Source organism: Toxotes jaculatrix, chromosome 5, assembly GCF_017976425.1.
Source record: "Toxotes jaculatrix isolate fToxJac2 chromosome 5, fToxJac2.pri, whole genome shotgun sequence".
NCBI lineage: Eukaryota > Metazoa > Chordata > Actinopteri > Toxotidae > Toxotes > Toxotes jaculatrix.
Genome location: NC_054398.1, coordinates 20,409,612 through 20,436,324, shown reverse-complemented (window position 1 = coordinate 20,436,324; position 26,713 = coordinate 20,409,612). Strand labels below are relative to the sequence as shown.

The window sequence follows — 26,713 nt, the reverse complement described above, 5'->3', positions numbered from 1 at the left end:
CATTGCAAAGTTAAAATATGTTTGATAAATTACTTTAACAACAAATCCATTATCTTAATCATCACTGAATAATTTCCTGATAATAAATTAAAAGACTAATGATTCTAGGATGAGTATGAATAGATGCAGAGACATTAATTTACTCTCGACAGCAACACACACGGACAATAAAATACCCCACAGCCACACACACACACACACACACACACAAAGCATGCCGAGAGGCCCAATCCTGCCACCCACCAATCCACTCCCACTCCCACTCCCACATGCACACGCATGGACTCACACCACTTTGACCCGCAGCCACACAGTGCCATACAGAAGCCATCTCAGCCTTTGAGTGGCACAGTAATAACATATGACAGAACCCAGTTGGCAGCCTGCAGGCTACAATCACCAAGATCAGGCAAAGGGGGGCGAGAGGCATTCCAACAACAGAGCAACCAATGACACGTCTCTCACTCTCTGACACACACAGAGCTCAGCAGAAAGTCCAGCGGTGTTCACAGTTTTCACATTACTGTCACCTTTTCTTGGGCTGTTCACATAATTCTGCAGCTTCCAATGACTCATCCAAGTGGAGACGAGCCGTCAGAGTTTGATTGAATGTAAGTGTCTGTAATAACATGCAAAGCAGTGTCTAATCCAGTTAGGACGGCACTCCACATGACTCAGAATTACCCTTCAATTTACCTTTTAGAATCCGCAAAGCCTCGGGAAGAGATAGGTGAATATATTATGCTAATCTAGGGACTGAGACAGCACAGACTGAGAGAGAAACGAGAAGCAGTTTCACTTCTGCCATTATGGAGATGGGCGGTAAGATAGTCATTTACTGAAAAGGTAGGCCCATGACACAGAGCTTTAGAGCTGTGGTGCTGCATCAGTGCGGAACAAATAACTAGTTGTTAGAAACATTATATAACTCAACACTAGACACAAGGGTAATGTCTGCTCATCACAAAAAAATCTGTTACCAAAACAATATTTCAAAAAACAATTTCAATATCAGACCAAAAGAACAGTTCAACATATTTTTGGATGCACACTTTAAGTTGCTTTCTTGCTGAGAATTAAATAAAAAGGATCAATACTGTCATGACTAGCCCCTAAGGGGGCTGTTTTCTGAGCCCTTTTTGTTATGTTATGATCTCTTTTGTGGACATTTGGACCTTTTCAGATTCAGTTTGTTAAGTTTTGTTTATAGTTCCTGTTTAGTTTGAAGTCATGGCCCCTTGTGTATCTTGTCTTGATCCACTTCCTATCTTTGTCTTGTTTCCCGCCATCTGTGATTGTCTGCCCTGCCCTAATTGGTTTCACCTGTTGCCCCTTGCCTTGTGTATTTAAGTCTCGTTGTTTCCCTGTGTTCTTGTTAGTTGGTTTTTGTCTCATGCCGGTGTCACACGTTTTGTCTCTTGCTCTTGTCATTTCATCAGAGAACCAGAGTTTAGTCCATGTTTAAATCCCTGTCAAGTCAGGTCTTTATATTTTGATACTTTCTCTTGGTCCTTGCTATTGTTTTTTTCAGTGTTTTTTTGTTACTTTGTCAAGTTGGTTTTTGCCTTTTTCCTCGCAAGAGTGATTTTGTGTTCACGTTTTGTATTTTTGTTTCATTACCTTTTCGCACATTTGGATGGTTATTATTTGATACTTTGTTAGAATAAAAACTATTATTTTGATTACGTCTTTGGGTCGTGCGTTTGGGTCCAAGTCCTTGCCCCCTCTAGTTGTGACAAATACCACTTTGATTTGGCTGTGTCCTGATAACAAAATATGCCTATTAAAATATCCCTCTACAGTTACTTTGAGATTTTAGAGGTGGATCTTGTCCTCTTTGGACAGAACCAGGCTAGTTGTTTCTCTGTTTCTGGTCTTTGCGCTAACCTCAAATAAAGGCTGCTTGCTGTAGCTTCATAAGACACAGATTTGATGGTTGCATTGATTTTCTCATCCAGCACTTAGCAAGAAAGTGAGTATTTGACCAGTAGCGGTCTTGCTTTGTTCGACATGGGAATCATGAATGTTGGACGGTAAAGGTTTAAGTTTCCTTTCTCTTATTTCCCCTTGACTATGGATCAGATTGACATCTGCCAACTTAAATCAATGATTTTTTTTTTTCAAAAAATGCCCCAAAATCCATCTCTATTTTTCAGTCTTTGAGTGAGTGCGTATGTAAGACAGAGCTTTTACTAGTGAATTATTGACTTGTCTTGCAGCCTCACTTTCAGACTCTGTCAAATTAAACCTAATGATTGATTCTACTAATCTTTATTGTATGAGAAGCCAAGAGCCTTTTATAAATGCCTTTTCAAAGACATTTATATGCCATCTGAGTAAGAACAAAAAAGACATTTTTAAGAATCCAATGAGGGTACGACTCATAGTGTTTCCAATGCGCTTCCACTAGAAGCAACAGAGTAAAACACATTTTTCTTCAAATGTGAGTGAAAAATAGAAGCAAACCACTGACAAGTCTTTGCCTTACAATTTAAAAAGGCGGCTTAATCTAATCCAGGGTTGAATGCAAACAAACCACACTAAAGGTGACATAGACAGCTCACACACCCAGTGCGACCTACGATTTAATGCAGAATGACAGCCAGTCTCTGTCTGAATGACCAGAAGTCACTGGCTACCGCCCACTCTATTAGAGAGCACACATAGCCTTGAGTGGCTGAATGGAACAGCACAGGTTGTTCCTTGAACCTCGAATGCAGTCTTAAGTCACATAATCTGTCACAAGCTATTCATCTTCTGGGGTTCATTCTGTTTTTCTCCAACAGAGGCAAACGGAGAACAATGCAAAGCAACCCCGGACTACTCGAAAGAGCAACATGACAGAAAAATATAACTGAATGCAGCAAGTGGATTAATATTTGTGTGGGTTTCTGAGGGGGGAAATCCAGGAAAAAAAAAACACTAATCACTAGAGCGGGGAGATGGAGGTGTAATCCACTGTAAAATGTAAAAAGATTTTCTAGGCCATCATAAATGATAAATGACGCAGTGGATGTGTAGGCTTTCAAAAACAACGTCTGTTTCCAGGTTTGTGACAAATTGATGTGAAGTTAAGCAGAACTGCACGAGCTGGACAATTATTCCAGTTATGCAATTTGTAAAACTGCATCAAAGAACACATTCTCCAAATGTGTCTCCAGAAAACTCAACAGCCACAGCCTGTGATTCCAAAGTGCTTTTTCAGGTACTCAGGCCTTTGCATGGACTGTGTTCCTATCCAGAAGTGTTCCCACTGCCTGCCTACACATCAGAGAGAGCAGAAGAGCAGTGGATAAAGATCTGCACGGCTTTAATAGAGACATGATGTGCAGTAGGTGGGACATGTGGGCCTGCGTGACAGATCTATAATAGATGATAAATTTTACAGTGGGTCTGGTTCTATGCTGCAGCTCTTATGCCCTACCTGGCTTGTGATTACATAACTGCTTTACTGAAATGTTGTGCAGGACACAAATCGCCTCTCTAACCCTCCATCTTTTCCTACATGCTCAACTCTCACAGTACACACACACACACACGTGGACCTGTTCACTCACACATACCCAAACACATTCACACATGCACACGCACAAAACATAACCACTCTTTCACTTACAAACACACACACTGACACACAGAAACACAAACCATCTGTTTGGAGGCTTGTTGAAGTGCATTAGTTGTATCTGGCTGCAGGATGAGCTGCTCTCTTTCTGTCCTTCATACCCTCAAGCCAATATAAGTGTATAGACCCTGATCCAGATACACTGTGCCTTAGTGTAAAACCTCACTAACTAAAGTTCATGTGATGAAGCACCTACTTTACTATCATGAGTCACGCAAATGAGAAAATGCCAGAAAATGCTGGTGGAGTAATACACTGAGGCACTCCAGCTTGCAGATTACTGACTGTGTGATACAATCAAATGATACACATAAATACAACTGAAAAGGTTTAAAAGGGTCCTCTTACCTAAATTACAAGAACAGTATCTCACACTTCTGGTAAGTTGTTATACAGATAGCTGTGGTTTTATTTGCCCACGTTTGGGTTATTCCTCTGTCAGATTTCTGCACAATAGTTTGTCTTTCCAGAAACGGAGTCCTGGTTACTTTGGATAATCCACAGACCTCACTGCAAAATCTTTTTGTTGGAACTACTTTCTACTGAAGAAATAGTCCCTGTGAAAACTGTTGGGCTCTGAGGGCTGCCAAAAAAGCGTGTGACCCACACTCAATGCTGTACCCAAATGCATCCTATGTACACACAGAAGACTGAAGCTGCTGCTGAAGCTCTGTTAACCTAATGCCCCAGCATGTCTCGTATGTCGACACTGTTATTTATTATCTCACCAAGAGTTAAGATGAGACAATTGATATCACTCTCATGTTTGTACAATACATATGAATCTAGAACCAACGGGAAATTAGCTTATCTTAGCATAAACAAGACAAATCTTAGCTTTTGTGTTGCATTCACACAACGCTGGCAGAATGGGATCCCACTTGGATGCTTGTAATTGTGGTTTGAACAATATTATATGAATGTGACATTAGTCAGTTTACTTCAAATTCAATTCTTTATCTTAGCCCTAGAAATCTCAGTGGACACTGTATGTAAACAGTATCAAGTGACCCTATGTGGCGTCCTGACCCAAAGGAAGAAAAACTTTGTCACAGATCCTGAGTAAGGAAGCAGGAATTCAATTAAACGATTGCAACTTGAGAAGGCAGAACAGCTGGTATTATCAGATCCACTAACTGTCCACCGTGCACAGGAAAACACAGCCCTCAAAGCCATGTTCCATTTCCCCTCTTAGTGAGGATTCGATATTTGCAGAAAGTATAATGTCATCGTGCCTCTTGGCTTTCTATTTAAGCCAAGAGAAGATGATCACTCACAGAGCACACCCGCCCCCCACTCTCTCTGCCCTCCAATTATAATCATTAGTGGTTCACTCCAAGAAGATAAGCCAGGGTGGCCAATAATATCCAGGCCTAAATGAGTTGTGAAGTGAGTAGGAAATGAAATGTGTGAGTTGAATAGGAAGCACTGCAAACCACTGCACAGTTTCAACAAATGAAGGGCTGATGAGATTAGAGTCACAGCCTTATGAGAGCGGAGTGAAATGGAAAGAGTCAAGATGGCAAGAGAGCGACGAGAGAGAAAAGGTTGACGTTGTGAGAAGAGGCGAGAAAGATGGCAAGAGGGTGGAAAAAAAAAAAGAAGAGGAAATGTACCGAGGAGGTGTGAGAGGTGAAGGAAGTGAGCAACATGAGCACTGACTAAAATATGTAGCATACAGAGGTGATGGATGTGTTGTGCTGCAGAGGTTCTCAAATTGTCATAACAAGTCATGGCAGGAAAAGCACAGGTGCAGTTAAACAACATTAAGTAATGATGGTTCTTTTTCCATTTATGTATATCAGTGTGCTGCTGTTGCATCTTGCAAACTGGTCCCTGCTGTGGTTTACCTGGACACTGACACCGAACTCAGATCACCATTGGTGTTATTTACCACACTTTCATTGCCATGACAACTCCTAACAGGCCGCTTTCCCAGCAGACATGTTGACCTGCCATTGCATGGTCAGTGATAGCTCTGTCCCATTTAAGTGTCCCCAGGCTAACAAGCATCCAAACAAGCATCATTGGAACTAATAAATCTCTAATGTACTGCATTGACTGACTGTAATATTTTCCTATAATTGTCTAAACTTTGCTGTAGCCTCACTAATCTACATTCACCCAGAGCTGAAATCAAAATGCCAAACATTTACAGAGTTTCTCTTGTTCTTTATGATAGATTTCAGGTTTATAAGTGTTGGTTAAAAACAAGCAATTACATGGAATTATCTTGGGCGTTAAAAACCTGCGGTGGGCATTTTTCTTTATTTCTTTGTCTATTTATTCGACCAATGGATTAATCAAGAAAATAATCATTAACTGCGGCCCACATTGACAAGAGTGTAATAACAACAGAAGAGATTTACAAATACTGTTTGACCCAGATCTAATGATAAGTGGGAAGAGTTATCATGAAAGGATGAGTGCTGGAGTAAAGAAACAAAGATGAGAGATATGACAATCTCCTTCATTTACATTACTATTCACAAAAAGTGGTGTGTAAAAAGGTCCTTCACAACAAAATGTACAGCCACAACAAAAACAACTCAGGAGGAAGGTTCCCTCCCTCAGCAGAGCCATTACTCTGCACATTCCACTGCATTATTGTGCGCATGACTTACCAAAGAGCTGGCGGTGGAATATAAACTTCCCAGCTAACAGGCCAGTGATAATGGCCAGTATCCAGCATATTACTTTCAGGATGTTCCATCCAAGGCCAGGATACTTGTTGAACAGGAAGGAGAAGCAGTTGCCCACCACAATCATATGAGCCTCTGTCTGACTGTGAGAAACGGGGTCCTCTGCAAAGATGAGGAAGTTAAAGAAGGTGACAAGGTAGGCCACGATGAGACGCGACCACGGATGCTGGAAATAGTAGCGAAAACGGGCATCTATTTCCATCCTGCTGAGCCCCCCAGCCACACGACACCTGGGAGTCAGAGAGAGAGAGAGAGACACACACAGAGAGAGAGAGAGAGAGAGAGAGAGAGAGAGAGAGAGAGAGAGAGAGAGAGAGAGAGAGAGAGAGAGGAAAAGAGAAAGTGCTTCTTTCAGTCAGATTACATTACACTCAAATCAGCAGGGCAGATTAGAGTGAAAACATCTCTCAGACTCAGATTAGTGTTAGGAATATCACAGAGGTTTGGTACAGATTTGGATTACGCTAAAGTCAGACAATTTAAATAGTTCAGTGACTGTGCCAATAACACACCTACATGGAGGTTTCTTTGTGCAAAGACAGGCTTTCCTATTGACGCTAAGTTTATCATACAAACATGACAGAGGGGTTCTCATCTGACTGGTTAGTGATGCCAACACAGCAAAGAATCAACAGAATGAAAACGGGTGAAATTGGTGAAAAGTTAATGAGGTTTATGAAGCTCACAATCAACAAGAAGCTGCTCTTCAAAACACAGAAGTTCAAGCTTCAAATTCCGCAAAACAAGCTGCGGTGTATGTGTCATACCTGGATAAGGTAGAGTTCTTGAAGCGCTTAGCTGTAAAGTACTGGCTTTTAAAAGGCTTATCCTCTCAGCCTGTCTGCTCTGTGCTCCCCAAAAAATATTGTGGCAGCATTTCACTTTTGCTTTGCTCAGGAACACCTCCCAAGCAGCGCTTGAGTAACTTCTCGACAGTCCGTCCCTCTTTATTTTTATACCCAACTATTATAATACACCCATAAACTTCGCTCTGAACTCTCTCGCTGTGGCCCCCTGTGGCTGGTCTGACTTTGTTAGACTGAACTTCCCAAACCAGTTCCCTGTTTTGACACCGTTTCCTAAAATACCCCACAGTGGGAATTTTAAATGATGTAATGGCATCAGAAATAGAGCTTCCACAGTGGAACACCCGTGTGGCTATTAAATTTCACCGGCATCATGTTTGTCTCTGCCACCTTGAGTGGTGCTAAGCTAGTGAGCCCACTTATATTGGTGGAATCACTTAATTATCCAAGTAAAATGCAGAATTAGCTTCTCCTGTTTGTCCAGTATTAACCGTTAAGAGGAGTGGGCCACCCTTCTCTGTGATGGGGGATCTGCTCCCTGTTTGGGGCCAGTGTCTGTGGAGGGAGAGTCCCTAACATGCATAGAGTGGGACTCCTCAAAGGACACCTACGAGGAAGAACATGCAAACAGGACACAGAAGGGACTCATCAGCAGGGGGAATACAGTATGGCATAGTGGGCTATAACTTACACAATATTGGAAATGCAATAATTTTTCAAGATGTGTGATCTCATGATCATCTTCATTATCCTGTTCATGTCACTAAGAGTCAAGTCACTATGATGCCAGTTCTGGCAATTTCTGAATGGTGTTAAACCACTCTGAGACCGCTCACATCCTCTCTAATGTCACAACAGGGATGACGCCAAATGTCACATCGCAGACCCTGCGTCTCTCGGAGATAACACAACAAGCTTGACTGGAATGATCTGATTATACAACTTGATTTGTCGGTGCACCATGAGAGATCCGGGACGGCCGAGATTCTGGGAAATCCTACCTGCCCGCATCCCGGTATTATTAGTGCATGTGCGCTAAATGAAACCATCAATGTACCTGCTCCACGCCGTTTTCCTCTCAGTCGACCGCCAGGACGACAAGCCCCGCTCCCGCACGGCTCTCCTGCCACATCAAGCCGACAGTGGCGCTCTAATCATCCCAAACACGAGATGATACGGGAGGGTTGTAGAGGGATTATCCATGCGACCTGTTGTTGGAATACGACAGAGGCACCCCCGAATCCTCTGCCATTGTGCTGGACCATCCATGCGCCGGGCGGGCTAGCTCAGCCGGGCGGTGCTTCGTCAGCGGGTTCCCGCCAGACGGTGCAGTTTCTGGGCGGCTGGTGGGACGATGCTGCTGCTGCTGCGGCGTGGATGGAGATATCTGGATCTGCACAGCGCGCATAGCATCAGTGCAACTCAAAGTGGTCACAACACGTTGATTCACCAGCGCCGAAGTAGAGCCAAAACAAAAGTAGCACTTCCGCTCATACCTTTCAAAATAAAACGTGATGAATGCGGAGAAAGTTTTTTGTCTGTGGCTCTCCAAATATATTAACTGAGTAGGAAAACTGAGTTTTAACTTACAAATAAATAAAATTCCATACTAAAAAGCATAGTTATTTGAATAATAATAGAATAACAAGTTGTTAACTTTTAAGTTTTTTTTGTATTAGTTTCTATTCCTATGTAATAAGTACAATGCGTGTATTTATTTGTTTATTTTTCTAATGTTGAAATTCCTTCATAAAGTGGGACACACGTCACTTAAGACTGACTGTGTAAACGTTCATTGACAAGTGGTTTAAAAGTAAGTTAGACCTTTTTATATCACTGAAGCTGACATTTGAATATTGTTCTTTAAAATATATTATTTATACGTAAATTAAAACACATACTCGCATGGCCCACCGAATTTCAGCCATGTCAGAAATTAGATTTTCTGTCTCAAATTATGTATTGTATACATAATACTTAAAATGCAACACATCCATTTGGCTGACAAAACGCACAGTTGACCGAATAACTTGCAAAGGCTTAAATGCATAGTTTATATATTATTTGCATTTTATTGTTTGTTGTATATCATTTATTATTATATTATAAACTGTTACGATGCTTGAATACCAGTTTTAGCTGTCGAAGTGTTCTTAAAGCGACACAATGGATATCCTTAATTTGAAGACAGATTCACAACGCTTCCGTTATGACTCTACGTGTGTCTGTCTCGCTTGACGGAGCTGAGATTTCTTTTGGTGACAGGATGATGCTGCTATCAAATCTATTTATTTATTTATTTAACGAGGAGGGAGGAGGGACCTAGAGCAGAGACAGGAAGCCCGGTGGCCTCCAGATGTTGCAGGATTTCACGCCAAATAGGATCTGCAGCCATGAGAGCCGGACATCTCCCCGTTATCACTGATCAGAGAGTCAAAATGGAAAATAAAATAAAAATAACTGACAGACTTGCTTTAATCTGATCCAACCGGGAAATATACCAAAAGAACCAATTCAATATTCCTTTAAGTGCTTAAGCATACAAATACCACAGCAATATATTATTTCACATCATACTATGTTTCAGTGCAAAATTACAGCTTATATAGTTTACCCACCTTTTTACTTGCAACCACAATATAAGTATTAGTGTACAAACGGTATTTAAATGATAGTTTTTTCATTATGATCGACTCTTATAATTATTATAAGTAATAGGAGTAGTTGTTGTATAGTTTTTTTTTAATATTACATGACTCTTATTGAAGTTACTTTCTATGTATGCACCAAATCACCAATGCAAATTCCTAGTAATGTGAAACCCTTTCACTTACATGGCAATAAACGTGATTCCGATTCCGATTCAGAAAGATACTTTATTCATCCCCTAGGGGAAATTCACAGATCTACCATACCAAGAAATAATATGCTTATAAAATATGACGAATGGATACGTATGAAACAGCACAATGTTAAATATCAGTTATTTCAAACCGTCCATTCCTTTGATACTTTAAATACATTTTTCTGATAATGTTTCTGTGTTTTGATATTCTGAATACTTCTACATAAATATGTACATTCATTCTTCTTTCATTTCTAATATTTTTTTTCTTACTCTTGTAAAGCACTTTTTTTTGTTTGACTATTACTAAATATAGGCATAAATTAAAAAATCCGGTTTAAAAGTGTGTCATGTGATTTTGATGTTGATGACGACAGAACTGGGGCGGGTCTTGTCGATGTAGTCCACTTCCTGCTTTTCTGCCCTGGTTTCGCCTGATCAGCTGCATCAACCCTTTATCCGACGAAAGACACAATGTCACATCAGACGGGCATTCAAGGTAGATGCGTTTCTCCGCTTTCAGTGTCTCTTTCTTTACGTATTTTGCTGTGCCACTGTGTGATTCCCGGACGAGCTTTAAGTACCTGCAGCAATTCATTGCAACGAGAAGCTAGCGTCAAGTTAGCTAGCCACTCCTAGCTAGCTCTAGGCTACCGAGATGTGTGTGACCAGCGGTGCCCTGTTTGGGCACTTTCAGTACTATGAGGCATAATCTCGAAGTCTTCGGTCAGTTTACGGGCCGCCTAAATCTCTGCTGCGCTGTCTTTTTTTCACGGTATAGTAGCCTTTTATACTGTATACGGAGCTTAAATCTTGAAATGTTAGTTTAGCCCTCTGAATGGATGGGCGACGCCTTCATTTAAACAAACTGCTGGCCTGGCAGACCGGCCGGTATTCCTATAAATATGAGAATAGCACTGGCGTTACCTGCACTGTCATTATAAAAATGGGTTTCAGCAGGGCGGAGTGCCCTTTTATATACGACTGCAGCAGAATTGTTTATAGCCTGTGTTCACAATTTGTTTAGCCTGCGGTAAAACAATGTGCAATTTAGCTGAGTTAATAATAAACATAGAGGTGTAGCGATGGTAAATGTATGTACTAACCTCATCCCACCGTTCAACACTGGTCTTGATATAAATGATCATAAATGTGAATTTGAACATTATCAGTTGTGTTGAACCGATGTGATTTACCCCCCTGTCAAAATTAGTGTAATTATTCTGAAGAACAATAAAGTTTTTATATCATTCAAAACTCTTAGCTTATTTTTTTACTAGACTACACGAAAAATCAAAGTGAATCCCAGTGCTTGAATGCACAATAAAGTTTAAAATAATCATGATTTCTAATAATTCATCCTCCCTGTCTGTGTTACCGGAAACTGTTGTTGTACTCTAACCTTCTGGTATGATTTATCTTAAATTAAAAAAAAGGAAAAAACAACATAAAGTGTCTTCAAACACCAGCCAGTTGATCAGTCTTTGTGACCGAAGCTCCTGCCATCTGTGCCTCAACAATGAACCCTTTCACTGTCATTTAGATCTTTTCCTCTGGCCATCTTGATACAAAATCAGAATCAGTTGGGCTGGCTCAGAATTTTTATACATGCTATAGAGCATGATTAGATGTTAACTGCTTAACTGTACCATGCAGTGCACCTGTGTGGAAGTATCTAAATTCGTTTTTCCACTCATTTATTCAGGTTTTTACTTTTATTCATCACTCGTCTGTACATCTGTAGTTGGGCCCGTTCCCCAGCTTTGACAGGGTTGCTAGAATGAAAACTGCAGAGTCACTGCAGTTAAAATCACCACCACTGTGGTTTGAATGCAAATTGGAGATAAGTTTGATTATGCTAGGGCCTGGGTTCAAAGGTTGTCAGCCTTCAGTCACATCTGTTCCTGAGCCTCCAGACTGAAAGCCAACAAACTGTAGTGTACTTTTATTATGATTATTATTTGTCTTCTGGTTATCATAACTAATCATTATATATTTTTTTGTTGTCACCCAGATAAAAGAACAAAAAGTTTCTGACAGTCTGTTTAGAGGCAAAATAACTAACTATATGTTATTAAATTCACATATGAGGATAATAGCATATTCTTTGTATAATGTCTAACATCTGGGTGTTTTATGTAGCTTTTACATGAAATAGAATCCAGGTCTTAACATGGCCATACCAGGAAAAGTGTTGTTAAGGAAGCAACTGTTTAATCATAGACTGACCCCTTCTCTGTCTTTTTTCAGCGGGTAATGATGTGAAGGATATCTTTGCCAGTGCCAGGAGCGGAGACCAATATCGAGTCTTAAAGATCATCATTGAGGATGGTAAGCAGTATCCCAGAGTTTGTTTACAGCTTCCTCTGCCAAGAAGACTTTTAACTCATACTTCCACCCAGAGTACTTCAAAGGCTGACATTAGAATGTCGGCAATACTAACAAGTCCATGCACAGCTGAAGTTTCTTGTTGCACACATCTGCTTTCCAGAGCAGCTGACTCTGGGCGCCACCAGGAAAGCATCAAAGAAATGGGATCAGGAGTATGATTCCTTAGTGCTGCCACTCCTTGAGGATGATGTGCCCTGCTACATTCTGTATCGACTGGACTCCACTAACAACCAGGGCTATGAGTGGGTCTTCCTGGCCTGGTCACCAGACCACTCTACTGTAAGAAAACTACTGGCTTTAATGAATAGCTGTCCACACTGCATGGTATTTACCCTCCTCTGCTTTGAGTATGAGATGGGTGGGGTTTACCACATCAGGGCAGTATGTGTGTACCAAATAACATGGCAGTCATCCTAAACATCTTATCCCTGACTTAAAATGAACCTCCTTAGTGCGTTTAGGCGATACAGGATTATCACAGTGTTGCTCTTTGTTCTGCAAATGTGTGTTTTGCATTTACTTGCTGTTCTTGACTCATACAATGTCCCCTAAGTCATTGTCATTTGATTCCACCGAAACTTGATGAACCACTTTTAGCGTAGAGTCACAGCGATTTAAAATAACCAACATTCAAATGTTGTTTCAGTAGCAGTGGAAAGAGGAATGTTGCAAGGAGAGGCCAGTACCATAATAAAATGCTATCTGGGGTATTGTAGCAGGTCCTGAATATGTGGACCTGAGCTCAAATTCACTTTGTGAAAGACATAGCTGAGCTTAACATTCCTGCCCCCTGGCTCTGAGCACAGTGCTTCAGGTTGAGGCTTGTCTGGAAGTTGCAAAATCATTTCACAATTTTTGTGCTCGCTGCCTTGCATTGGTTTGGTGTATTTTTGTTCTGATTCTGCCAAAGTGATGTCTAATTTTTTGATTTAGTGTATCAAGTCAACTGTATTTATATACCCTGAAATCACAGGCTTCAGAGGGTACCCTGTAGAGTTTTTCACCACTCGTTGCTCTATGGAGCAGTCTTTTCATGAGTGGGTAGGGAAGAAGAAGAAGACTGCTTACAAGCACATATGTCTTATGTGGGAGGAAATGCATTCAACACGTTTTTTACACCTCAGGTAACACTGAATGTAAACTAAAGCTTTGGTACAAGAAACTCCACATGTAATCTTTGATCAGTGAGGTGTTTGCAAGAATATAAGCAACCACGAAGCACAGTTGAAGTTATATTCGGGCATAGAACATGAATGCCTGTTTTTACGTCCCTGTATTCTTTATTCTTCTTTATTATTTCCATAATAGTCACTCATAAACATTCTTAATAGCAAAAAGAAAGAAGGAAAAGATGAATAAATAAAATTTCAGGCCATCAAAAAAATTCTCTTAAGACTTTATTTTTTTTTCAAGCTTTTGAAATAATAAGCATTTTCTTCCTGTTCTTAACAGGTGCGACATAAAATGTTATATGCTGCTACCAGAGCCACCCTGAAGAAAGAGTTTGGAGGCGGGCACATCAAGGATGAGATTTTTGGTACCACAAAGGTTGGTAAGACTGATTGTTTGAAAGGACGTGAACAGCTGATTTATACACTATTTATACACTCAAGTATCACTCAGAAGCTTCAGAGGCCTTAAGCCTCGGTCTCATACGTTTATGGCAACTGATATGCACAGTGATGTACAGTTGTGTCAGTATGTATTGCTGTGTGATGTGTGATTGTGCCATTTTTTTTTGGCCCCCAGGATGATTTGAATCTTAGTGGATACAGGAAATATCTGACCTCGCAGGCGGCTCCCTTGCCCCTCACTGCAGCAGAGGAGGAACTGAGGCAGATTAAACTAAATGAGGTAAAAATACACACAAACTCAGAAAGGTTACTCTAATTCATTTCTTAGAGATCATTCTTCTGAGATTATCTCAAAGGAAGTAATGTACTTTGCAGTTCTTGTGTATATAGACACCACTGCCTGTTTACAGGGGGTATGGCGTGTAGTTTTCTGAAGTGGGCGTAGATTAGGCTTGTTCTCTGTTTCAGTTCTGGAAAGGGTTGGTACGTCATCTTCACACATTGAGGCTTCACTGGGTGAAAAAATAGCTTACATCAGCTCACAGCAGTTTTCCTCCTAATCACATCTCCTGCGTGTGAGCTGTAAAGCCCACCTGAAATGGTGCCGAGTACCAGTGAAGGCCAGCAATGCATCCTTCCAAACAACACAAGGTCAGCAGCAGTGCAACTGTGCATATGCTTGCCTGGCAGTATCAACACAGTGCAAAGATGCTGATGCATTGGAACGGCAGGATGCTGGCAAGGATGAATCTATTAGGCTTGTACCGCGCACCCTCAGAGTGCCAAAAAAAAGTCTTGTTTACTGTTGTAAACCCTGTTCAGCCTGCACAGCAAAGTAGTTAAAGAAGAGCTCTTTATGAGTGATCATGTCAAATATTTCCATGTGGAGAGAGCTACATGCAAATAAGAGTGCTCTGTAGCTTTGAGTACTTGGCAGTGATTCTAGCATGGAGCACAGGTGAGCTGTATCATTGCGCTTTGCCTTTGTTGGTTGTAGTGATAAGAGAAATACTGTAAGGTGATATTCACTGCATGCTGCTAACGACGCTGGCGGTATTTACAATGCTGATGTGAAGGGCTTTAGGCCTGTGCCAGACAGAAAGACTCCACCAGAGATAAAGTTAAAAAAGCAGCATGTGAAGTTTTAATTTTTCGACTTCGGTAGACTGTTCCTATAAATGAAACCAAATGAACTTTTTTTTTTTCTGAGAAACAACCTGTTCCGATTACTGCCTTCCCAGTCTGCCACATAAACAAGAGCTTTCTGTCTTACCATATATGGAAGTGCTGTGAGTAGTGCAGCCCCTCTCCAAAGTATGGTCAATTAAAAGCAGCAGAGCAAATGGGAAGTGAGGCTTGTGCTCGTCCCACTTGACCAGCTGTTGAAAGAAGATAATATACCATTAATCTGTACGGCCTGGATGAAAAAGAGGCTTTGAAATATTTATCATTGCCTTGCCTTGGAGACTTCCTGCCTTTTACTAAGCAGATGGATAAAAGACCCGCAATCCTTTTTGGTAAGCGAGGTAGCTACATCGGAGGCTCAATCATGTTTGCACGGCACTTCATTTTGTGGGAACAGCGCTCTAAAAATAGATGCAATCCATCAGTGTAATCCCCCCCAGCATTTTCAGTTTTCTGTGATTTTCATGGAGGCGCCTCGTCACTTCTGAAACAAGCACCTCATCTGTAATCATCATGCTCTAGCATTCAAGCTGCTTGTAGCACTTGTAACCTTTTTACTTTCTGATGAGTAAAATGAAGAACATTTATTTTATTTCACAAGTCACAAAAATAATCAATGGAAAAGTGTTAATACTTTGAAAGAACATTGGTTTGACCCCTTGTATGATTGACTTCAAGGATTTGAGCTGAATTTAATAGTAGCATTTGTCCTTCCTGTAACTTGGAAAAGTCCACATCATAATGTAGTGTCACGTAATGTGGTCACAGTAGCATCTAGGTGTGTGTGTGTGTGTGTGTGTATCTATATATATCTCTATCTTTCTCTCTATCTATCTTTCTCTCTCTCTCTCTCTCTCTCTCTCTCTCTCTCTCTTTCTATATATATATAGATAGATAGATAAATATAGAAGAAACTGCAGAGCTCTTTATGAGTGCTCATGTCTGTAAACCACAGATTCTCTTTGGAGATTCAGTCATCTGTTTAAGTGCTACCTAATTAATGACCTAATTTCCATAACTGTTTTTGTTTAGTGTACCATAGTGACCGTGGTGGGACAATAGAAAGCTCAGGTGCCTCATGTTTTTCTGTTACGTGTGTGTGTGTGTTTGTGTCCATGTTTGTGGCATGTTCAGGTGCAGACGGACATCAGCGTGGACACCAAGCAGCAGACTCTGCAGGGAGTGGCTTTCCCTGTTCACAAAGACGCTGTTGCAGCACTTGAACGATTTAGAGACAAGAAAATTAACTATGTGCAACTGGTGAGTTCCTAAGAGAAAAGGTAACTATTGCCAGGCCAACACTTTGGATAAGCAAATCAGTTCTCTGTCTTTTATCTTACATTGTTTGGTGAGATGGACATGTTTTTGGTCAGGACCTGTTTACAGTCTGACACAATGACTCATTTTGCCCAAAAAGCCTTTGTGTAAATGCTTCTCATTGAAATTCAAAGGGTTCATGTCACAAGATCGGATCAGTGCAAAGTACAAAGGAATAATTGTGTTACTCTTGTGGCATTGTTTCGGTTCCCTTTTTGTTTGCTGGGCCTAAAAGCTTTTCAAGAAAGCAGCGTTTTGTTCCCTTTATCCACTGACGGTTTAGTTCTGACTGCTGAGCAGCACATCAGCAACTGATGACTGAGTGTTTTACTCAAACGCACCTGAGATGGAGGGGAAATGGTTTGCTATTCACTGGCCACACCCAGATCTTCCTGGTTGGTCTGGAATTCAAAGCAGGGATTTTGAGATCACAATTGCAGACCCACCAACCTGAGAGTAGCTTTTTATTTCCTTTGTCAACAGCAAGTAGACGCTGAACAGGAGCTGATTCGGTTGTGCAGCACTGAGCCAACAGAGGTGAAAGACCTGCCAATGAGAATCCCTAAAGAATCTGCACGTTACCACTTCTTCCTCTACAAACATTCCCATGAAGGCGACTACCTAGAGTCCACAGGTGAATAGATTCTCACAAGTGATGGTGAACAGCTGACACGCCCCATATTACTTCTGTACAGTATTTTTCGTTTTTTTAATGTTGCTCTGAATGCTACTGAATGTGTCCTTTGTTCCTCTCATTGTCCTTTTTGCTTTACAGTCTTCATTTATTCTATGCCCGGGTACAAGTGTAGCATCCGAGAGAGGATGCTGTATTCCAGTTGCAAAAATCCATTGGTTGACATGGTGGAAAATAAACTCCAGATTGAGATTGAGAAAAAGGTGAGAAACATTTAATCATGATAAACGATTGTGATTAACAGTATAAGAGTCTGTTTTCCAGAAACTTTGAAAAACAATGAAGTGAAGCCACTGAAATAGTTTTCATCGGCTTTAAGAATGATTTAAGAATTAAATTCAAGAGGTAATCTGAGTAGTATGGGTCATACAGGGTTTGAAATGGTATTTGTAACTGATGGATATCAAAAACATCCCTTAGTTGCTAAAAAGAGAGAGAGAGAGAGAGCGAGAGAGAGAGATGATCCTTGGAGAGCGTGAGTTGAAGTTGGTTCTGGTTCATCAGCTCACATTTTCTTTCTGCTTTCCAGTTGGAGATTGATAATGGGGACGAACTGACCAGTGATTTCCTGTATGAGGAGGTGCATCCCAAACAGCATGCACACAAGCAGGCCTTCGCCAAGCCCAAAGGTCCCGCGGGGAAGAGGGGTGGCCGCCGCATCACCCGACCACCCGCAGAGGGAGAGGAGGAAGATTAAACAGACCTCAGCACCCGATCACCACCTCCACCCTGAGCACGTTCCACAGTGGAACATTCCTGTGATGGGGGAAATCATATTTGACACGCTTGTTTAAAAGAATAAGACAACAACCTCAAATTCCCATATATGTCACCCAGAGACCCAACTATGCACGCCAAGGACAACTGAGCAATGACACACTTCAGAAGTTCCATTTGTAGCTTGCCAAATGGAAGCATATTTATGTATGTTAGTACATTGACAAAAATTAATTTACAATGATTCAGAGGCCCAAACAAGTCAAACTTGAGGTTTTTACATTGTTGCCAGCTCTGAGACTTAAAAAAAAATGTTAGTGCAACTGTGAACTTACGCCAATATGATGAAAATCCCCCATTTTGAGTTCACACGCTCGAATTCTTAACTTGCATTCCTTAAGTCTGTGTCAATTAATGTTTCCATGTTTAATGTGTTCTCCATTTGTCTCCTACTGTTTGCACAATGTGGTGCTCCAAAGCAGAAAAGATATAACTATCCCACTTGTGTCTGTTGATTCATTTTAACAGTGCATTTTATATTGGAAAATTTACTTCTTTTTTGATATAACTGTGGTTTACATAAAAAAAATCATCTGCTGAGAAACTTATTTTTCTATGCAAGTGCTGTAAATGTACATATTGTAGCTGTGTGATGCTCTATGATTAAGAAACAGTCTGGTCTGTTCTGGTGATTGTCAGTGTTGGTGAGGATCACAGTGGAAAGAACAGGGGCTTCCAAAAATATTACATCAATACATCTCAGATTTCACTAAGAGGAAGCTACTCATACTTTGCTGGTTCCCATACAAGAGGGAAAGCCAAGCATCCGGATAGGAAAGGGAGTTCTATAAGTACCTTGATCAAAATGTTGCCACATCCACTGGTCTGCTGATTAATATTAGGCAAACTACTAAGCTCACCTCATGTTTTGAAGGGAAAATCCCTTTATATTCATACAGTGATAATTATAATAGAAAAGAAAAATCATGTTTGGTCTTATTTGTTTTCTTACAAATCTTTCTTTTAAAAGAATAAAAATATTTAAATCACACATTTACCGTTTCATTTTATTCCTTTTTCTGTGTTTGCAATAAATACATGGTGGAGACATTGGCAAGAAACATTGTCAGGAGCCTTTTCAAGATATCAGTCCATCAGAATACTTAATGCTATTACAGCGTACCACAGTACTTAAACACTTACACAATGGTAAAAACAGAGCTACATGCTTCTTAACAAAAATTATAGTAAATTTTCTAAAATAAGGTAAAAACTATTATTATAGAAAAAATTGATGAAAAAAATACTTTTTTGTCAGTCACAGTCAACAAACATTCATTTATATGTAAATGTTGATAAGGAAATGTATTTAATCAGTGTGTGCATTGATTGGAGCAGGTTTAGACGTCTTGTATCTTCTCTGGAATGCTACGCCTGAACATCCAGTGATAAGCTTTTGACAACCCCTTCAAGCTCTGTCACAACCTGGTAGGACAAATATTAATGACTAATTAATATTAATGACTGAAATAGTCAACAAATAAAAACACATGAACTTTTGTATTTTGTCATTCAGACGAGAACTCAGATACAGAAAGATATTTCCTATAATCAAGACTTATATATGTGTCTCACACACACACACACATATATATAGATGACAAAGTCATGCTGTTTCTCAGTTCACTGCACAGAATGGAAACTGTTGATTGAAGACTTTGTTTAAAGCTCAAGGTGACATACAGAAAGTGGTGTCGATGCCAACAGAGAAACTATAACAATATATCTTCACATCTGCCAGTGTCTTTCCTCACCGTACCTGTTTGATGACTGGCCGTCTGTTCTTCCTTTCATGGAGACAGTTACAAGCCAAAGAGTAGGTAGTCTCCACCTGGCTCATCTCCCAGTCTCTCATCTTTTTGTCCAGAAAGTCCTCCAGAGTCAGCTCCTCGTCTTCGTCATCTATATCATACCTAATCTCCATCTGGGGGAGGGGAAATCATGCTACAGGTGACGGAAGGCAGCGGTGAACTTTAAAAGCCATGATTTGAGAAAAATATTGCTTAGTTTTCAAGTTAGGGTCATTGCTTTTGTCATGCTGAAGAAACTTGATCTGAGGTGTCCATTTTCATTGGCTGTACAGTCCAAAAAATGGATTTGTGTATTACCATCTGAATAGCAGCTCAAGTTGCTCAGCATTTGATCCACACAGATGAAACTTGGCTTCCAATCAATTTTCAGTTACTCTTTTAATGACTACTAACCGATAACGCTCGCTCACTAATTAAATGCAAAGTCTTTAATAAGATGTAATCACAGACTGTTGCTTGATAGCCGCACAGTGAAAGCCTCTTTTGTGGTGCTTACCAAGAACTGTGGCTCCCGGTTTTCGCTGGCTGGCGGGAGTCCAGACAATATTTCTAGCAACACCTGTAGATGGCAGAGAGATGGGGTCAATCACACGGCTCTGGACGACAGAAAACCTTTATTACCCCAGACACACAGACACTGCAGTGTTTCCACAGCTGTCCTAATAAGACATACAAGCTAGTGTACTATATGAAAGGCCAGGTAGGTTTTCTTTATAAATCATTCAACCTCTGTCATACAGTGGATAATATATTTTACATACACCTGTGTTCCTAAACTGATCATGAATTTTTAGTGTGAAATAATGACAGATGATACACAAATACAGCTCTATTTTCACAAGTGGGAAGAAATGTATACTATAATGTTTGTGTCCTGCAATTGTGTGTGTGTCAGTAGTTTGGGAGAACCTTGCACTCAAATGAAGTGCTGAGCTGTGCTCTATGTTTTACATTACACCTGCAGTTTCTCTTTTCCTGACATAATATCCCCATCTGTGGGTGCATGTGTGTCTGCAGAAAGCCCACCACTCCAAAGCTGAAGACATCAGATTTTGGTGTGATCTCTCCTCTGAGGGCCTCAGGTGCCATGTATGCACGGGTCCCCACAATCCTCTCCGTCATCATAGTCGTTGATGTCCGTTTGGCCGACGCTCTCGTCAGCCCAAAGTCTGAGATCTTTGCCACAAATTTTTCATCTAACAGGATGTTTGCACTGACAAGGAAAAAAAATGATGAGCACTTCTTGACTAAACTAACACATGAGACTATAGTTAGTCTACTATAACTTTGTGTACCTTTTAACATCCCTGTGGACATGATGGTTGCAGTGCAGATACTCCAAGCCTCTTGCTGTCCCTTCAGCTATCAAGCATCTCTGTCGCCAGGACAGTGGAGGACTATCGTCCTAAAAGGACAAAGAACATTCAACTGAACTATCCATGTGAAAGCTCAAGTACTAGAAGGTAGAGTCTGCAATCTAGATGGTGCTTACCAAGCAAGCTAGTCGGTCTAGTAAGGAACCATTGGCCATAAAGGCATACACCAAACACGGGTGCTGCCCATCACAGGAAAATCCAACCATGTCAACCAAGTTCTCATGTTTCAACCTGTGGAACAAACAGTCTCATCAAATCAGACCTGTACTTACGAATTTATGAATCATTGTTCTAAAAATATGCTGAGCTTAAAGAAATACTTCTACATTTTGGGAAATACACTTGCTTCTTATTGTTGCTTCAGCAATTGTCATTAGTACAAACCCCACAACAACACAAAAAGGAAGTCTGACCAAGATCTGTATCAAACAATTCTGTTTACTCTCCAGTTAATTATAGTAATTAGAATAATTGGGTGTGATTGTCCATGATGCCCCACTCACTACAGGCTGCTTTTCCAAAAACAGTTTATCTTTTCACTCTCTCAAGTTCCATTACTATGAGTAAGATGCCAACAGTTTGCCTGCACTACCTAATGAAATGTAATGTTTATGAGGTGTCTGTGAGTCACTTTAAAGCAAACTGATAAACAAGGATTTAGACAGAAGATGAAACTTACAATTTCAGAGTTTGGATCTCTTGATGAAATTGAACTTGCAGCTCATCCAGGGAAATGTCGTCCATCTAAATGAGGTAACATTTTGCGTTGTGATTTATAACATCTACAGAGGAAGGAGCTTTGTGTGAGAATGCTGTCACTTACTGGATTGAGCTTTTTAACTGCAACAGGTTTGTCATTCAGGAGACCTTTGTATACAGTGCCAAAGCCTCCCTCTCCGAGTCTGCTGCCGCCGTCTGACATGGGACGGTCATCGAAATTGCCGGTAATCTCCATCAGCTCATTGTACAAGAAGCTGGAGAAACTCTCTGAAGGACACACAGGAAACTGTCATGTTAATTTTTCTGGTAAAGCCCCCACTGCTTCCACCTGCTGGTCAATTATGTAAATTCACAGTTTTTCTAGGAAGCAGCAACATTCAGTTTTGCTTGTGTGGAAATCAAGATGTCACATTTTCAGGAACTAAGATACAACTGCCTTTATTTATAGTGGTTAGAAGTAGCTACGTATATTTACCCATCTGCTGTATCAAAGTACAATCATGAGGTATTTCCATGGAGAATGCCCATTTTATACAACTTTCTACCTCCACTTCAGCTTTTAAACTTTGCAGATTAAGATTTTACACACAAAACATAGTAACAGATTATAAAATATGATATCATCATTGAAATGCTACTCAGATATTAATGTAACTATTTTTATAACGAGTACATTTTGCTGATAAAATTTCTGCACTGTTCCTTTTGGATTTTGAATACAGAACTTTTACTTGTAATGGAGTATTTTTACACTGTGGTATTGCAGCTCTCACTTAAGTAAAAGATCTGAACATTACTTCAACCACTTCCTATTTAGAAATAGCTTAGCTAATTCTTAATTGACCCAAATGTTGTGGAACTTCCCCACATAAGGGGAGTATGACATTTCAGTTAAAACATGCAAATAAGGTTATTAAAACGTAGGCTTTGAGTGCTTCACAAACTTCATCATCATATATGCAAAAAAGAAGTCAGAAATCACGCTCTCTACAAGAGACTGTGTTAGTACATCTCAAAAAATCATCTTAAAATATAGATTAACTCAGATTTGAAAGCACAACCACCTGTGTGTCCTGGTTCACTGCTCTCCTGAACTTGTGGCTGCAGGACAGAGCTGGCAGGGGTCTGCTGCGTCTCTCTCTCTTCCAGTACCCGCGTTGGAAGCATACTGTCTATTTCTTCTACTGCAGAGGGCGGTTGTGCCTTTGCTGGGGTGGCCTCTTCCACTGTGTGTGGATTTAAAGAAAAAAAAAAAAAATCAAATCATACACATCAAAAGCATGGTCTTTGTTGTTTACTCAAAGTCCACATCCAGTTATGTGAGTTAAAAGAAATACATAATGAAATTAAGTAATGGAATGGAATAAAAAACATTATATGATTATTCAGACCACACACAAACACAAATAAAAATGTGCTGTATAATAGGTTTTATGTTGTAGATTTCTATTTTCTCTCTCTCTCTCTCTCTCTCTCTCTCTCTCTCTCTATATATATATATATATATATATATATATATATATATATATATATATATATATATATATATATATATATATAAAACATATTTTGTGTAGTCTGTTTCAGTACATGCTTAGGATGCATTATGCAACATTTACTTGACTTTCTTTAGACCATGAATTCCAATGCTGCAAGTCTTTATATGAATGTGGTATTATTGTATGGGAAAGGGCTCTTTAATTGTATGGAACAAAAATAAAATTCATTATAAAACTGGATGTATGATGGTCGGCTTTGGTACTTGTTGGCATTCAGGACCTGTATTTCTTTCCATTGTCTATCCACTGCAACTTAAACTTAAATTAAAGTTACTGATATTAGTTGAGGTTACACTTTAGCAACATCTAAGGTGTTCCTTGTTGTTGCAGTTTGGCATTTCCCAGGGATCATTTGACCTTTAAGAGCCCAGGGACTGGATATGGAGAGTAGTCAGTAGCTAAATCTGGTACAAAGCTTTTCTTTCCTTTGTATGGGATTGATGTTTTTTGTACATAGCCCCTGGTCAATCAATGTAATAAAACAAACATCGTTTAATGAATAGAGTCCACGTTTCTCTGCTCACTCACTGAACATTTTGGACAGAACTTTAAGACTGGAAAAAAAACTGGTATATGGAGGAGAATTCACTGTTTGATTCAGACACTGTAGATGTTAATATGTGATTTGAGGATTAGGTAATACTGTTGAATATTGCATATCATCAAGAACTGGCTGCAGATAAATGGTGCAGGCTTATTATGAAGTCTGTGCTTGTTACTTTGAAGTGGTTTTATAAATCATACCAGGTAGCAGAACACTAGCAGCAGCCAGTAGCTTGTGGCCCCTCAAAATGTCCACAAGTTCACCCACTGTGCTGTTGGTGGTCCCCCAGTCATTCAGCAGCTCCACTGTGGGACTTCTCCCCTGAGCAACAAGGCCTTCAAATCGCCTGGAAGGAAAGAGATAGATAGATAGATAGATAGATAGAGAGAGAGAGAGAGAGAGAGAGAGAGAGAGAGAGAGAGAGAGAGAGAGATAGGTAGATAGGTAGATTGATAGATTGATAGAAGCTTGTCGGCCATGTCACTAGCTATAAAAACCTACCTCACATGATGCTGTGAGTACCTCAGCTCCCCGCTCGGCTTCCGTATGGATACAATGACATCTTTCCACCTGTCTTGAGGATCCAAAAAATCGGACAACTTGCGAAGTAAACTATAGCTGAGGTTTCGAATGTAAGTAGCGGAAGTTACTGAATTATTCATTGTACGTGAAACTACTGGCAGAACCCGAGTGTGGAGGTTATCAGACAGCTACACGGACATGTTGTACAACTTACAGAGCCGTTGTAGATGTTTATTTTCCTCCACTGACTGCACCCATAAATGCACAACACAGGCAAACTGACATTTCGCTCACACACCAGTCAAATGTGTCTTTCCGAAATTGTGCAACTTCCCCAAACGTAACGCATCAGGTCCAAAAGTCTCCACCTACAAAGCGGAAATAAAAGGCAGTGAAAGTAGAAGAGGCTCAGAAACTCGACTGTGTGCCATGTGTTTGTCGGTAAGAGCACATTATAAACACCGTGTTTGTGTTTTCAACCTTTTTGTCAGAGACTGAGTCAGAAAGAGAAAGACTCTCACAGAGCCGCTGGTTGTTTATAGGTTCATGGTGCTAGGACGCCCTCATGTGGACAATAAAGACACTCCACTCTTTGAAACCACCTATAGTTGATGAATGTTTGAGAATATGGTTTTAAAAAAGAGATGTTATTCCTTTTTTAACTTAAATTAAATTAGTCCCATGATTTTTGACTCTTCTGCCTATACTTTTCTTACCACTGCAGGTGCATGGTTATGACTTCTGTTTCCATAATTTACTTTTTCACTTTTTCCTCTCCAACATATAAATTATATTTAGCTTGTTGAATCACTGTGATCAATAGCATTTCCACGCATATTAGTGCTTGATGGATGTTTTTATTATTTTGATGTTTAAATCCCTCTTTGATTGTCTTTGTGACACTGACTATGGTAGACACTGTGGTATCTGCTGTATATATTTACAAATACAATTAAATCCAAATATTCTCACTCTACTGCCATCAGGCCCACTATGACTCTACACTACATAGACAAGAGTATGTGAATATTACAGTAGGGAAGTGACTTCTGACACAGCCTAAAGACAAAATCACAGAACAGCTAGCATGGCTTTGACTCTTATTTTTGTTAATTTCTTTGTAGAACCACATAAAAACATCTTTGATTACACTTGCTTCTGTTGTCTGATCAGATAAGCTGTAGCTGTTGTCTGCAAGAATGCGATTTAATTAATTGATTGAATCTAACTCAGTTAAAAATAGCACTTCAGAAAACTTAAGCGTGTTGTATTAAAGAACTAAAGACCTAATTTTAGAGCAATAGCAGGTACCAGCCTTGTTTTGTCCCTTCTGCCTTTATTTTTTGGATTATGCTTTTTAATTTTTTCTACCTCCTCATCATTTCACTCTCTTTCTGTTGGCAGTACCTGGTCTGTTTTTCCCCCCATGGATCTGGATTAATGAGTGGCATTGATGGCTGAACAGCAACAGGTAAGTACTGGAGATCACTGAACTTTTACCCACTGTGTAGGTCAGTTGGTTCAGCTAAAACCACTCACTGGCTATGCTGGCAAAGTACACCAAACACATCAGAGAAGAAAAAGCCATCTTCCGCTTGTTCTCCTTTTTCAAACTTTAAAGTTGCATGAAACAAACAACCTCATCAAGCCAAACCCGTGTCAAACACCACTGGCAAACTGGCAGATAAACTGAAGCATTTTCTCTTAAGTGCTTAGAGTACTGTTTTTTTCTATGTGTACTAGCAATATTTGATCTGTTTATGGCGTGTTAGTTGCTATTTGCACTGTGTTTGTTGAATTGTGATCAGTTCCATGTGGACTGGAGGCCTTGGCTGGATGGGTGGGGTGATGATTTGCAAGCTGTGTGCATGAAGAATATTATACTTTAAAGCTAAGCATGTGAAAACATTTTATTTGAGACAAATCACAACTAAAATCAAACATGAAAACCAGACAGACACATGTAAAAAGATTAGAACTCTACTGCCACTAGTGACTGTACTAAACCACAGCTCAGCTAAAACTACCCAAAGTCCTCTGAGACTACATGAGGCTACACATAGAGGGAAACTGAATTTCAAAATGTAATTAAAAACCGATGAAAAACGTTTAAAAATAATATTGGTATGATTTTTTTTTTTAAGTTTGTGGAAATACTGACTCAAAGCATGTGGACTTGCAGCAATGCCAGGCATTGCCCAAAACAGACGCGAAAACAATCCTTTAATGTCACATTTGATTTTGATGAGTCCCGATGATGACAAG

General features: G+C 40.1%; 3 protein-coding genes across 8 annotated transcripts in view; 1 reads left to right on the top strand and 2 right to left on the bottom strand.

Annotated features, from left to right (window-relative positions):
- The window catches only part of tmem117 (transmembrane protein 117), a 40,942-nt gene extending 32,425 nt beyond the window's left edge, over nt 1–8,517 (bottom strand). For 3 of the 4 annotated variants that reach the window (XM_041039363.1, XM_041039365.1, XM_041039366.1), the window contains exons 1-2: nt 8,191–8,517; nt 6,250–6,557 (exon numbers count right to left, since the gene is read on the bottom strand). In XM_041039363.1, the coding sequence (XP_040895297.1) occupies nt 6,250–6,529 (280 nt within the window). In that variant the 5' untranslated portion in view covers nt 6,530–6,557; nt 8,191–8,517. Of the gene's footprint in view, nt 1–6,249; nt 6,558–7,094; nt 7,179–8,190 lie in introns of those variants that run through there. The other variant, XM_041039364.1, reaches the window with a different exon arrangement.
- Nucleotides 8,518–10,364: 1,847 nt separating this feature from the next.
- On the top strand, nt 10,365–18,907 carry twf1a (twinfilin actin-binding protein 1a). The gene is made up of 9 exons (XM_041038079.1): nt 10,365–10,477; nt 12,229–12,309; nt 12,470–12,648; nt 13,822–13,917; nt 14,119–14,223; nt 16,263–16,388; nt 16,929–17,079; nt 17,221–17,342; nt 17,669–18,907. Exons 1-9 carry the CDS (start codon nt 10,453–10,455, stop codon nt 17,834–17,836), a joined length of 1,053 nt encoding a protein of 350 aa, XP_040894013.1. The 5' UTR covers nt 10,365–10,452; the 3' UTR covers nt 17,837–18,907.
- On the bottom strand, nt 18,901–24,784 carry irak4 (interleukin-1 receptor-associated kinase 4). 3 transcript variants are annotated; one of them, XM_041038078.1, is made up of 12 exons: nt 24,663–24,721; nt 24,428–24,500; nt 24,127–24,272; nt 22,888–23,049; nt 21,927–22,090; nt 21,783–21,847; nt 21,220–21,334; nt 21,023–21,132; nt 20,754–20,940; nt 20,224–20,286; nt 19,676–19,840; nt 18,901–19,341 (listed from the first exon to the last, which is right to left on the bottom strand). In XM_041038078.1, the coding sequence occupies exons 4-12, from the start codon at nt 22,988–22,990 to the stop codon at nt 19,285–19,287; spliced, it is 1,029 nt and encodes a 342-aa protein (XP_040894012.1). In that variant the 5' UTR covers nt 22,991–23,049; nt 24,127–24,272; nt 24,428–24,500; nt 24,663–24,721; the 3' UTR covers nt 18,901–19,284. The 3 variants fall into 3 exon arrangements, with proteins under 3 accessions (XP_040894012.1, XP_040894011.1, XP_040894010.1); XM_041038077.1 differs by having other exon boundaries at nt 24,449–24,784; XM_041038076.1 differs by having other exon boundaries at nt 24,428–24,783.
- Nucleotides 24,785–26,713: the final 1,929 nt, after the last annotated feature.

What these genes read in the sequence shown, in the direction of transcription:
- twf1a (XM_041038079.1), top strand. Translation starts at nt 10,453, where the DNA reads ATGTCACATCAGACGGGCATTCAAG. An exon ending in ACATCAGACGGGCATTCAAG is followed by an intron (nt 10,478 to 12,228) that starts GTAGATGCGTTT and finishes GTCTTTTTTCAG; the next exon opens with CGGGTAATGATGTGAAGGAT. An exon ending in CGACTACCTAGAGTCCACAG is followed by an intron (nt 17,080 to 17,220) that starts GTGAATAGATTC and finishes TTTGCTTTACAG; the next exon opens with TCTTCATTTATTCTATGCCC.
- irak4 (XM_041038076.1), bottom strand. Translation starts at nt 24,588, where the DNA reads ATGAATAATTCAGTAACTTCCGCTACTTACATTCGAAACCTCAGCTAT. An exon ending in CAGTTAAAAAGCTCAATCCA is followed by an intron (nt 21,848 to 21,926) that starts GTAAGTGACAGC and finishes TACCTCATTTAG; the next exon opens with ATGGACGACATTTCCCTGGA. An exon ending in GAGATCCAAACTCTGAAATT is followed by an intron (nt 21,335 to 21,782) that starts GTAAGTTTCATC and finishes TTTGTTCCACAG; the next exon opens with GTTGAAACATGAGAACTTGG.